The sequence below is a fragment of the Phacochoerus africanus genome, chromosome 7 (assembly GCF_016906955.1).
Source record: "Phacochoerus africanus isolate WHEZ1 chromosome 7, ROS_Pafr_v1, whole genome shotgun sequence".
NCBI classification, from domain to species: Eukaryota; Metazoa; Chordata; class Mammalia; order Artiodactyla; family Suidae; genus Phacochoerus; species Phacochoerus africanus.
In genome coordinates, this window is record NC_062550.1 from 90,648,780 (window position 1) to 90,662,330 (window position 13,551).

General features: G+C 42.2%; 1 protein-coding gene across 1 annotated transcript in view; it reads right to left on the minus strand.

Annotated features, from left to right (window-relative positions):
• The window catches only part of CFAP54 (cilia and flagella associated protein 54), a 308,666-nt gene that overhangs the window by 89,880 nt on the left and 205,235 nt on the right, over nucleotides 1-13,551 (minus strand). Inside the window, exons 52-57 of the mRNA XM_047788234.1 lie at nucleotides 10,232-10,319; nucleotides 7,471-7,618; nucleotides 6,516-6,673; nucleotides 6,177-6,356; nucleotides 5,970-6,096; nucleotides 142-297 (exon numbers count right to left, since the gene is read on the minus strand). Of these exons, the coding sequence (XP_047644190.1) occupies nucleotides 142-297; nucleotides 5,970-6,096; nucleotides 6,177-6,356; nucleotides 6,516-6,673; nucleotides 7,471-7,618; nucleotides 10,232-10,319 (857 nt within the window). The remainder of the gene's footprint in view (nucleotides 1-141; nucleotides 298-5,969; nucleotides 6,097-6,176; nucleotides 6,357-6,515; nucleotides 6,674-7,470; nucleotides 7,619-10,231; nucleotides 10,320-13,551) is intronic.

The window sequence follows — 13,551 nt, forward strand, 5'->3', positions numbered from 1 at the left end:
TCACCAAGCCCTTTGTAAAGTCAGGGCTTTGCATTATATTTTTTCTAATCCGTGACCAGATTTTTAAGGAGCCTTTTGGTAACCGGGAAAAAAAAAAACTCCACAAACTTCATCTCAGTTCTGACCCCAAATGCATCTTACCTTTCTGAAAACAGATTTCAGCTTCTACCTCATGCTCTTCTGCTCCTGATGTCTTAGCAAGCTTCAGAGCGACTTCAAAAAGGTGAAGGGCGGGTAACCACTTCGAGGGATCCCTCCTTTTACTCGTATGATAGGTTTGCTTGGCCACTGTATGTCCTAAAAGTAAGACAGTGGGATGAAGAAGGAACAGGAGATGCCCAGATACTCGTAACAAACCTCCACGGTAACTGACTTCTTCCACAGTAAGTAGAGTGAACAACTTGGGTTGGGGGGGGGGTACTCCATTTTTGACATGGATTAAATCCTTCAAAGACACTCAACACCCAAATATTTCAATGAACTATAAACAATAGCCCTTTGAAACTTTGTCTTTGATAAATGTCAACATTTCCTCATTTTTAAAATGAGGGATAATCTCTCAAGTCTCTTTCAGTTCTCCAATTTCCTAAGGCTCCAACTTTTGTGTCCCTAAGATGAGGTTGTTCGTAGGGAACCTCTGGAAGTTTTATGAAGTTTTACGGTGTTCCCAATAAAATAGGCACATATGAATAGGCAGTAATTTCTATTCAGCTCTACAGTGGTTGCCTGTATTGCATATTCTGTCATCCCAACTAGTTGGCAAGCCCATTATGGACAAAGACCACCTGCTGCCTTTCTTGTGTGGTCCCCTCACTACTTAATATAATGAAGGATTGTTATATTACTGAAGAGGCATTAGATTTAATCTCTGTCACCTCAAAGGCAGACAGAAAGGCATTCATTCAACAAATATTTCCCAAGTGCTTACTTAGGTGCTGAATAAGAAATGAGAAAAGTCATCGTTCCTGTTGTGGTGCAGTGGAAACAAATCCGACTAGTATCCATAAGGAGGCAGGCTGGATCCCTGGCTTTTCTCAGAGGGTCAGGGATCCGGCATTGCCGTGAGCTGTGGTGTAGGTTGCCGACGCGGCTCAGATCCTGCACGGCTGTGGCTGTGGAGTAGACTGTAGCTGTAGCTCTGATTCAACCCCTAGCCTGGGGACTTCCATATGCTGTAGTTGCAGCCCTAAAAAGCCAAAAAAAAAAAAAAAAAAAGAAAAAAAAAAGAAAAAGAAACAAAGAAAGAAAGAAAGTGAAAAATAAGAGCTAAGATTCATTGAGTAGTTCCTACATGCCAGGTACCATCCCAAGTACTCAAGTATCATCTCAGGTAATCCTCCCAACTGTGAGTGGATACACTACGTTCCTTTTACAGAGGAAAACCCACCACATAGCTTAAGTAACTTACTCAGTCACATGAAGAGTAAATAGCAGAGCTGTGATCTCAACCAAGGCAGTCTGGCTCTAGGGCCCATACCCTGAACTATAACACTGCAGTGACCCCTTAAGAGAGTGATGATGGGGCTTAGTGTTTAACAGGGGCGGCCAGTCAGGCAAACAAAATACTGTGTCACTGACTGTATGGCAGTGAAAACACAGGACACTGTGGTGGCAGGCTGTAGGGGCCCTGACCCAGACCTGGGAAAGGTCAGGGTCGCCTACCCAGAGAACGCAGCTGTCAAGGCCAGCAGCTGATGACTGCCCTATCTTTTGGGAATTTTAAAGAAGAAAAATGTTAGAATAAAGAGTAAAAGGCAACTGGGGGAAATACTGCATTGTTAGAACACTTTAAGAGGCACAGGAGAAGAGTATCAACAGAAAGGCAGTGCAGGACTGCAGAATGATGCAGCTGCCGGGTTCCCTGCTGAAAGGCTGCGTGCTAGCCGGTCATTGATGCTACCATGTCATCTGACCCTCTGAATATGTCCCGACACGCCTCTGGGCCTTGAGGCAGCAGAACTAGAAAATATCCGGGGTCCTTTCAAGTTCGGAAATTTTTAAATCCAAGATGCCACGCCCTAGAAAGAGTTTGCAAGAAATCTAGGGCTTTTTGCAGACGTTTAGTGCAGGAATGTCCTGTGTGAACGGGAGGATGGGGAGATCAGTATCTTTCTCCCTCTTGCTCTCCTATCTGGGGAGAAGTTACAGAGCCCTTCCTCTGGTCAAGGCAGGATGGAAGGAGCACTTTGGCAAGAAAATGGAGATGCGGACACTGAAGCCTTCCTTGTAGGGAGCTCCTGGGAAGGTAAGAGGCCTGGCGTGGAAGAGTAAGAATAGCTGGCCGACCCCTACGAAGCTCTTAGAACAAACTAGGTGCCCTTCTAAACATGGTGCACGTTCCACTCACGTCTTCCCAGTGAGACTGGGACGTTTCTCACACGCATCTCACGGGAACGGAAACTGAAGCACAGAGAAGTTGACTGACTCCCTTGAGGGAACAGGACCAGCATCCTTTCTCCCAAATGGAAGCTTTTAAACCCCAACAGTTGCCAACGGTGATTAGATCACAGGCAAGAAGGATACGCTGATGCCCTTGTCCAGTACAACGTCTCATCTCAGTACCCTTGGATGCCTTGCTCATTGTTCCAAACTGAGTGTCACGTCTCTTCATGCCATTGAGGCGCTTATAAACATGCAAAGATGTCCTGTACACATAGACATCTTTATTATATCGTAATAATATATAATATTACGATATAATAAAGTACTAATGTATAATAGGGGAATTGTTTCTAGATTTTTGTTAAGATAAAAAAAAAAGAATCGTTACAGAAGTTACTGACTTTTCTCTGTCTTTCCCTAACTGGATAATGGCTTCTTTGAAGGCAAAGATATTTCTACTCGCCGGCATTATTCTTAAAACTTTTTTCACTTATATTACATAATCCATAATCTACTTTTTCACCTAATAGGGAAGCTTTAGGTTCAGTCATTCATGGGAAAAATAATCTTAAACACCCATGATGCTTATTTCTTTGTCTTATAAGCTCAAACTGCCTTTTTCTGTAAGAGGCCTTCACAAAGGAAAAAAAAAAGTTGTTTTAAGTGGCTCTATTTCTGCGATGTAATCTATACGATCACTATAAAGGAAAACTTGTCAAGAAAGCATCAAATCAGATGATTTTATGCTTCATAATATTGAAGTGCTCCTTTTTGCAATAAACATCAACTCTGTGAAAAAGAAGTTGTGAAACTGATGTTGTTTTGACAGAAAAGCTGCTTTGGGTTTTGTTCTTTAAGTTGGTATTTAATATAATCTAACAGAAAGCAAGCTGTTCTGCTTCAAGTGAGTCTAAAAAACAGCAGCAGAATTGCCACTGAGTGGTGACACATCTTCAGGATTAGCAAGGCAGCAATGCAGAGAATACATTCGATTCAACACAGTCTGTACAATTTAACACAATCTGTACTTTAAGCTCTTGTAGGAATCCAATCTACAGATAGAATACAACAAATTGTGGACTGAAAATGCAGAAAAAGAGCTCTGATGGGCTCAGTGTCCTGGAAGGAATTCTACAGGTCCGCTGAGCCAGCCTCCTTTCATAAATGAGGAAACTCATAATATAAAGGTGAACTGATTACCTATGGTAATAAAATTCACATCTGATGCTGCTGCTGATAATCATGAAACAATAACAACACTAATCATGATGGGAAGGAGCAGGAGTGGCATAAGGGGAAAGATACTGGCCAGGTGGTGGTTTGAGCACACTGCTGCCCTCCCCTCCCCACTCTGGTCCAATCCTGAGCTGAGCAGCTGCTGGTACAGGAGGCACATGGGTCCCAAGAGGTGAGAGGTACGGTTTTAAAATGTGGGTTTGGGGAGTTCCCGCCGTGGCGCAGTGGTTAACGAATCCGACTAGGAACCATGAGGTTGTGGGTTCGATCCCTGCCCTGGCTCAGTGGGTTAACGATCCGGCGTTGCTGTGAGCTGTGGTGTAGGTTGCAGACGCGGCTCGGATCCCGCGTTGCTGTGGCTCTGGCGTAGGCCGGTGGCTGCGGCTCCGATTCAACCCCTAGCCTGGGAACCTCCATATGCCGCGGGAGCGGCCCAAGAAATAGCAACAACAACAACAACAACAACAACAACAAGACAAAAGACAAAAAAAAATGTGGGTTTGATTATTTTTCAGGTATGACAAGGTCAGGGGGTCAGGAGAAGAGTGCCCCTGAAAAGACAGTTTGCTGCTTCGGCTCCCAAGAGGAGGGGGCACACCACCACCACGCCATGCAGGGCCCCACAGGGAAGAACCAGGGTCGGTCAGGAGGCAGAAGGATCAAGGAGAAAATGGCAGAGCCTTTATTGTGCTTTTTGTGGGAAGGGGTGGGGTTTAGGGTTGGCCAGTTTGGAAAATTTCAGTGGGCTCTGCTAATGGTCTGACACCCGTTGCTGGGGTGACTGGGGCAGGGGAACGGCGGTCCTGAGGTTAAGAGCCCAGCAAAGGACAATAAAAGAGCTCAATAAAGGTTTGGGGTGTGGGCCTCAGACTGGCTGGTTTGCAGAGGAAAGGCACCCTCACAGGAGAGGGCTTTGCTAATCTAGGAACTGGCTGTCCTTGGGAGAGAAATCCCCTCCCCGGTCAGCAAGGCCCCCGATGTCACAGCATCAGAATACATCTTTCAAAAGGTTAATACAGGTTAGAACAGAGAGCTGTTCCCAAGATTTTCTGCCCTCTCAGCCAGACAAGAACCTTGAAGCTAGAGGCAGGCAGCTTTGAGTTAGAGATCGGAGACAGTGCCCTGGCCAGAGCTTGAAATAATGTCTGTGAGCTCCTCAGAAGGGCTCCTGGAAGGAGCAACACTGGCTGGTTTCTCCACGGTTTACAAGGAGCTAGAAGCCTGCAGCTTACTGGCCTACCTGCTCCAACCAGCTCCCCTCTCTGCTAGCTCCAGTCTATTCGCCAATCTATTTCGCTAGCAGCCAAGGTAATTTTTGAAACATAAACTGTCCCCTGCTTTCCCCCTCCCATTAGGCTGCCTCTAGCCCACTCTGCTCTGGTTGTACGGGTCTCCTTGCAACTCGAGCATTTCAAGCTTGTCCTGACCTCAGGGCTTACAACTTATTAATCCCTCTGCCTCTACTACGCATGCATGACTCCACCAAGCATACGCATCATAGCACTTACAATCCAGAGTTAAATACCACCTCCCCAGAGAGGCCTTCCCCAATTATTCCACTCATACAGGCACCCCTCCCTTTGCCATTCAGCAAATCTTTATCAGCAAATGTTATCCACAGCTTTTACAACACTTATTCAATTTATAATTATATAACATATATGTAATTCATCATATATAAGCTTCCTATATCTTTGATTTATTTTCTAGTCATTACCAAATACACACTTTATATACTATTTATTGTACTAAATTTTATGTTATAAACATTAAATAAATATTAACACATTTTATATAATATTTATTAATATGATAAATGATATAATTTGCATTCATATATGATTTGTTGAGTTGTTTATTTCTGTTTCCCAGGATAAAAGATAAAAGCAGGAACTACATCTGGGTTTTTTGGTTTGTTTTGGGTTTTTTTTTTTTTTTGCTTTTTAGGGCCACACCTGCAGCATATGGAAGTTCCCAGGCTAGAGGTAGAACGAGAGAGCTGCACTTGCCAGCCACAGCCACAGCCACAGCCACGGCAACATTGGACCCTTAACCCACTGATTGAGGCCAGGGATAGAACCTGCATCCTCATGGATACCAGCTGGGTTCGTAACCCACTGAGCCACAAGAAGAATTCTGAACTACATCTGCTTTAAGGTCCACTATCTTCTCAGGATCTCACACAGAGGCTGGCACATGGTAAGTGATCAGAAACTATTTGTTAAATAAATAAAACCTGGGTACTCATAAGTATTGCCCATATAAACGCACTCACGTGACAGTCTTGCCTGAAAATAACTTAAACTTTTTCATCATTGACTTGAATGAAATACAAGCTTAAATATTCTTACCAATCCTCATTTTTGTTTTGGCCAGTAACATGACATGAGGAAGATAGATATTTTTCAAAGGCAGTAATGGACTTGCATAGTCCATGTTTGATAAAGGAAATTCAATGGTTTCTCCAAAAGTCAGCATCTGTAAAGGAAACACTGTAAGGAGTAATTAACGAGTGTGACCTGCAATAAGGCAAAGTGGGGACACAAAAGCTCTCTCACCTGTTCAATAAGAATGTTGTGAGACTGAGTCAACAAACACAATTTTTCTGTTTTTGAAGAGGGAGTTTCCTTGAATTTCTCAGCTTTTGTTAAGTCATCCAGCAAAAGCATGCTTCTCACCAGGGTTAAGTGAGATCGAGGAGAAATAAACTCACGTCCTTCAAGCAACTGTATTATGTCCTATTAAAATAAAATTATTCCATGTAAGAGTACCATTTACAATTCACTGAATTAAGAGCTGCCCATGTTGACTGTTATACATTCAGTACCTACTTCTCTCCTTTTATTCTAACCGGAGTACTTTGGCAAGTAGCAGCGTGAATGAGGTCTCTTTCCTACCTGAAGGTTTTTTCTGATGTCTGCTTTTAAATGCTTTTCTTGTAGGCCAATGATCACAGCTTGCATCAGCAATTCAGCATGTAGCTCCCTGTCGCCTGCACTTTTTGCCTCCACACACATGGCGTTGATGAGGCTCATGTAATCTGTTATGTCATCTTCTAAAATAAACAAATGTAATTACTGAAAATGTACTGAGAAAGTAAGAAATTGTGTATGGGTAATATCCTCAACGTTTACCCCAGGAATACTGTATGATACTGTGCAAGAACAGGAAGGTGTAAAGAAAGAAAAGTGACTCTACCTGAAACATTGCAAATACATGGGTGACTTGGGTGGAGGGGGGAGTACTTATTCAAATGCTGCAAAAGTAATAATGACATTGCATGAAATAGTTTGGGATATGGGTAGAGATGGGCGAATAGATAGGCTTATATAGAGATAATTATTCATCACTGCAAGAACTACCACACGTGCTGGGCTGTGATCTAAGAACTTTACACATTTAAGCCATTTATTTCTTAAAATAATTCTATGAAGTAGGTCCCATTATTTGTATTTTACAGAAGAGGAAACTGAGGCATAGGGGGATTAAGAGAGTTGGCCAAGATCACACAGCAAGGAAGTGGTAGACAGAGCTCTTGAACTCAAGGCGGGCTGGCTTTGGGATCCGCACCGTGCACCCCTGCACTATGCTGCCTTCCCAGATGGCAGGAAGATTTGTGCATTAGGATTTTAAAATCCCCCTGCCTGCTTTGCATACGTCACTAACATATGTGCCATTTTCAGTGACAAAATGATTATTCTCATTTAATAACCTGAATTTTTAGTCTGAAAACAGATTAAGCTAGAGTTATAAAATGTTAACTGCTAATAATAAAACTCATCCCAATAAAATGTTACCTAAATAAAATTAAATTTTGTGAAAACTGTGATTAAAGAGATAGAATACTTGTACCTTTCACAATTCCAATGCCACGTATCTGTGCAACGAACGCAGTCACCAATGCTAAGCGGCACCTCAACCATAGGTGAATGTTGAAATATTCTCGAGAATTTAGGGAAATGGGATCTAAAAACTCATTATCATCTTCATGTTCAGCAGCCTAAACAATATTAAAATGATGGTTATCTTTCCATTAAAAAATGTCCGTGTTCCAGCCTAATGCTAAGTATAACATAAATTAAGGGAAACACTGATGTCATCTAACACTATTAAACTTTTGATTTCAGAAATTATTCTTGAACATTCTATAGAACATAAACATACACAAGAAACAAAGGAAAAAATAAAAATAAAATAAAATAAAATAAATCACCCATCATCCCATGATCCTCTGTTAACATTTTGGTAAACTGCCTTGCAGTGTTTTTGGTTTTCTCTGTATACGACTGCTGAAAACCAGTTTTGCAGACTGAATTTTTCATGGCAAATTATATAATTAGCAGTTTCTATATCTTCAAAAATTTTGTGTCCATCATTTTAAAGGCTGAAAAATAATCAATAATGCTGGCTTATATCTATTGAGTGTTTATTATGTGCCAGGCACTGTGCTCCATGCTTTATACACATTATCTCATATAATACTCCTGACAAGCTCAGGAGGGGGTATTATTATCTCCATTTTACAGATGGGAGAAGCAAAGCCCAGGAGGGTTAACTATCTACTTAAACACCAGCATGTTTTGGCACAGGTTGGGATTCAAGCTCGCATCTTTCTGAATCTAGCGCCCACAGTCTTAATCTACTGTTATGCTGCTGTATTCCGCTCACATCCCGAACAGGTAATTGATTTACCATCCTCATTATTACACTGCAAATGGGTGGCCAATGTTCAGAGCTATTGGGAAGGAGGTGACAAGGGAACTTTTCCAGGGGCAATCAATCTTAGGCACTCCACCTAGAACAAGGCCCATTTGTTTTTTGTTTTTTTGTCTGTTTTGCCTTTTCTAGGGCCACTCCCGAGGCATATGGAGGTTCCCAGGCTAGGGGAAGAGCCACAGCAAAGCAGGATCTGAGCTGCATCTGCAACCTACACCACAGCTCACGGCAATGCCGGATCCTTAGTCCACTGAGCAAGGCCAGGGATCGAACCCCCAACCTCAAGGTTCCTAGTCGGATTCATTAACCACTGAGCCATGATGGGAACTCCATGGCTCATTTGTTCTAGAAATCTATCTATCTATCTACGCTATCTATCTCTGACAGCTCATTATCACCAACCAATCAGCAACACCTGCCATCATGGGGCTGTGGCCTGGGCTAGGGAGGGGCTGGCATGTGACAGACAGGTGGGGCACAGAGGAGGAGGGTGCGCTGTTCCTGGGACCAGGGTAAGTGAACAGAGACGCCAGGCTGGATGGTGATTAGAATGGGCACAGCAAGTACTCGGGGAGTCTAGTGTTTAGATTAGAAATACTGAAAAGATATCCATCCAAATACCTTAATCTCTACCTATATTCTTGTTGCTCTTGAAAAGCCAAGTCATTCTTAATCTAAATCCAGGTTTCTCAACCTCAGCACTACCAACATTTTGGGCCAGATTATTGTTGGGGGGCGGGGGAGACTATCCGGTCCATTATAGGATGTTTAGCAACATCCCTGGCGTCTACTCAGTAGATGTCATTAGCAACCCCTCCAGTTAGGACAACCAAAGTGTCCCCAGACGCTGTAAAATGGCCCCCAACTGACAAATACTGCCCTAAGTAAAATTTCAGAATCAGGTTGCCTTTTAGCATTTATATTGCTTTAATACAGTACAAAATGAGTCCATTAGTTCTGCTTTTTGTAATGACATTAGAGATCTGCAATTTCATTAGTAAAGCTTAAAATGAGCAAGGAATTCTATGCGGGAATCTTTATATGTGAACCCTAAACAACCCTGTATTATTAAATTACTTGGTCTAATCAAAGTTCAGTGAAATCTCAAAGAATGTGTGACACCAGCTGTCAAACGTTTTTAGAGCTTAAATGCAGAAGAGGGAGTTCCCGTCGTGGCTCAGTGGTAAACAAATCCAACTAGGAACCATGAGGTTGCAGGTTCGATCCCTGGCCTTGCTCAGTGGGTTAAGGATCTGGTGTTGCCGTGACCTGTGATGTAGGTTGCCGACGTGGCTCGGATCCCAAGGTGCTGAGGCTCTGGCGAAGGCTGGCAGCCGTAGCTCTGATTCGACCCCTAGCCTGGGAACCTCCCTATGCCACGGGTGCGGTCGTAAAAAGACCAAAAAAAAAAAAAAAAAAGCAGAAGAGTCAGACTATGAGAAATCCAAGGCAGGAAACAGCACAGGTGTTAACACAGGTAATGCCAAAGAAGAAATAAAATCAAAAGTGAAATGAAGCTTAAGTCTTGGGAAACAACTCTATTTACTAGCGATATCAGACCTGAGATACTAGAATGATATTATCTGGTGGGACTTCAGTGACCATCACATCCAATTCCATCCATTCCCAAATGAGATGACATTTTTGAAACAACAAAAAAAAAAAAAAACAAAAAAACCAAAAACCCAACAACTTAAGGAACTTGCCCAAGGTACCTCAGGTAATAAATTAGCATCCATGGGGCTTAAACACAGATTTTTTTTTTTTTTTACTCTGAATACAATGTGTTTTTTCTACTTTATCCCTTGTATCATTCACATAATTAGACAATCTCCTCACATGCCAATAGTTTTTCCGTAATAAGAATTGCAAGGATAAACATTAAATTCATACATACATAACCTCCTGTGTCATCTTCTACTACCTTCTTTTTAAAAAGTTTTGAATCCTGGAGAAGTTTAAGTGTGGAGAATAGGATCGCGGCACTAAAACAGAGAATAGACGTTAAGTGTTACTAGTATGACATCTGCGGCATTTATGTGTTATGTCCTAAGTCTCGTCCTCCAGAAAAAACCTCCCCACGCTCCCACCCACTCCCCAAACTGCTGCCCTTCTGCAGGACCTAAGAGCTCTCGGGCCTTAACCATAAGGCAGCACTTACCATACTATTGAATTGCCTGTAAATTGCTCTATAGTTTGTCTCAGCTAATTTATCTTACGTCCTGCTGAAATCTAGCATCTAGTGGCTGGGACACAATAGAAGCCAAAGATACTTTTAATGAAAACGAGTGGCTAAAAGAAGAAATGAATGAATATATCCAAGATCTAAAACAAAATTTACTGACAATCTCATTAATAAAATGAACACATACATATTTTACATACATTAGAATGTGGCTCTCCAGTTTTGGGACATCATAGAACTGTGTTGCTGAATGCTATACACTGGGAAATTCTCAAGAAAAATTATTGCTCAATCAGGATCTAGCAGTGCCAGGAGAGAAACATACTTAGTTAAGAAAATAGAAGCCAGGACATAGGAATTCTCCTCACTTCCTATTGCTTGGTATGTACATTTTCATTCACATTAAACTATCACATCCGGGGAGTTCCCGTTGTGGCACAGTGGTTAACAAATCCGACTAGGAACCATGAGGTTGCGGGTTCGTTCCCTGGCCTTGCTCAGTGGGTTAAGGGTCTGGCGTTGCTGTGAGCTGTGGTGTGGGTTGCAGACGCGGCTGGGATCCCGCGTTGCTGTGGCTCTGGCGTAGGCCGGTGGCTACAGCTCCGATTAGACCCCTAGCCTGGGAACCTCCATATGCCACGGGAGCCGCTCAAGAAAAGGCAAAAAGACAAAAAAAAAATTATTACTATTATTTTTATTTTGCTTTTTAGGTTTGCACCCATGGCATATGGAGGTTCCCAGGCTAGGGGTTGAACCGGAGCTACAGCTTCCAGCCTACACCACAACCACAGCCACAGCAATGCAGGATCTGAGCTTCATCTGCAACCTACACGACAGCTCACAGCAAAGCCAGATCCCCAACCCACTGAGCAAGGTCAGGGGTTGAACCTGTATTCTCATGGATACTAGTCGGATTCGTTTCCACTGCACCACAACAGGAACTCCCAGCCTTAAGAATTATTGAGAACCCCCAAAGAGCTCCATCAATATTTATCATATTAGAAATTAAGCTGAGAAATGTTTAAATCCATTAACATTTACCAATTCATTTAAAAATAGTAAACCCATTATATGTTAATATAAATAATGTGTTTTTATGGAAAACAACTACATTTTTATTTTTTTCTTTTTAGTGTTGCACCTGCATCATGTGGAAGTTCCCAGGCTAGGGGTCAAATCAGAGCTGCAGCTGCCAACCTACGCCAGAGCCACAGCAATGTGGTATCTGAGCCATGTCTGTGACCTCTGCTGCAGCTTGCAGCAATGCCAGATCCTTAACCCACTGAGCAATGCCAGGGATCAAACCTGCATCCTTACAAACTCTGTGTTGGGTTCTTAATCCACTTAGCCACAACAGGAACTCCCCAAACAACTTTATTTTTCAAGACGATTTTTAAATTAGAATAATGGCACTAGTTTTTGCAAGTCTCTTTAATGTTTGGCTTAGTAAGACAAAATCTACTTAATGGAAGACCCTCCTATCTGCTTCTATGTTCTCTCTGCTATGACAATGTTTTGGCTGAAGCATATGAAGATGATTAGGCCTCACACAGATAGTTATTAGACACGGGAGGAGTATTTTAATAGTCTCTTCTAGTATCTGTGAATATTCTTCCTTGAGACTACACCAACATGCAACAAATAATAGTTTCTTAAAGGTTTATTGCTGTGTGGGATCTAGTACCACACATTCGTGAACTCTGCCTACTCTGTTACTTGAAAACCTATCCATCTACCTTGTTAGACCGCATTTTGGAACGTCATGCACTGGCCACTTGAAAAACATTAGCTCCCTGAGTTATACAGGTCCCCTGAATGCTGAAACATTTCATTACGTCATTTTCAGAAAAGGATGCCTGGTGACTTCACCCCAGTCGCATCAGAAAGATCTAAGCATTATAAAACCATCAAGCCCATGGTGGCAAGCACACATATTCCCAAACTCCAATTTTCCTATGAAAGTTTAGATTTTATCATTGGCAGCAAACACTATTAGTTGTTTTCTTGGAAGCGGCATGTTCGTTTTGCTCATTTTCCACGAAATGCCTGTCAAATACCCAAGGCTGAATAATCATAGTCTGCCAGTTGTTTTTTCAAATAAAAACGGCACTCCATGAGAAAAAAAAAACCAAAAAACAAAAAACAGCTTATACAGCTCTCTGTTCATTCGCACATGTACTCATCCTTCAGACAACTGTCAGGCTGTGATATGCAGTAGAAGTACTTTAGTATTTCCCATTTCGTATATTCCCATAGAATATTAAAAATATACTCAAGGGTAGTGATCTATAAATGTAACAGATTCTATTCCTTTATAAAAGGCATTCTTTTGTGCCTTTTATAAAAGGCAAAGTGAATGTGGCTTTTTTAAAACTGCAACTGTGAGGCAGTGAGGAAGAGAATGACTACTAGTTAGGTTTCTGCCACTGCTTTGATTCATAACGAACTGCCAGAAGTTTGCCCACTGCTGCTTCTGCAGCATCAGTGCAAATAACAACACAGTGAAGAAGGCAAACGATATCTTAGTTTTATCAACTATTATAAAAATATTTACTGTGTTATAAACAATTATAAAAATGTTCTGATCTTAGAGACTCCCCCCACCCCATCACCCCAAAGGGTCTCAGGAACACCTAGAGATCTGAAGACCATGTTTTGAGAATCACTGCTCAAACAGACTTTATGGATTTTCTTTTTTTTTTTTTTTGCTTTTTTTCTGCTTTTTAGGGCTGCATCTGTGGCATACGGAGGTTCCCAGGCTAGGGGTTGAATCAGTGCTACAGCTGCTGGCCTACACCACAGCCACAGCAATGCCAGCACCAAGCCTTGGCTGTGACCTACACCACAGCTCATGGCAACGCCGGATCCTTAACCCACTGAGCGAGACCGGGGATGGAACCTGCAACCTCATGGATCCTAATTAGATTCACTTCCATTGTGCTATGACAGGAACTCCTACCGGTTTTCATCAGTGCTTAGAAACAACAAAAATTATAAATTTCCCAAAACCTACAATGTCTCTAGCAGAGGAT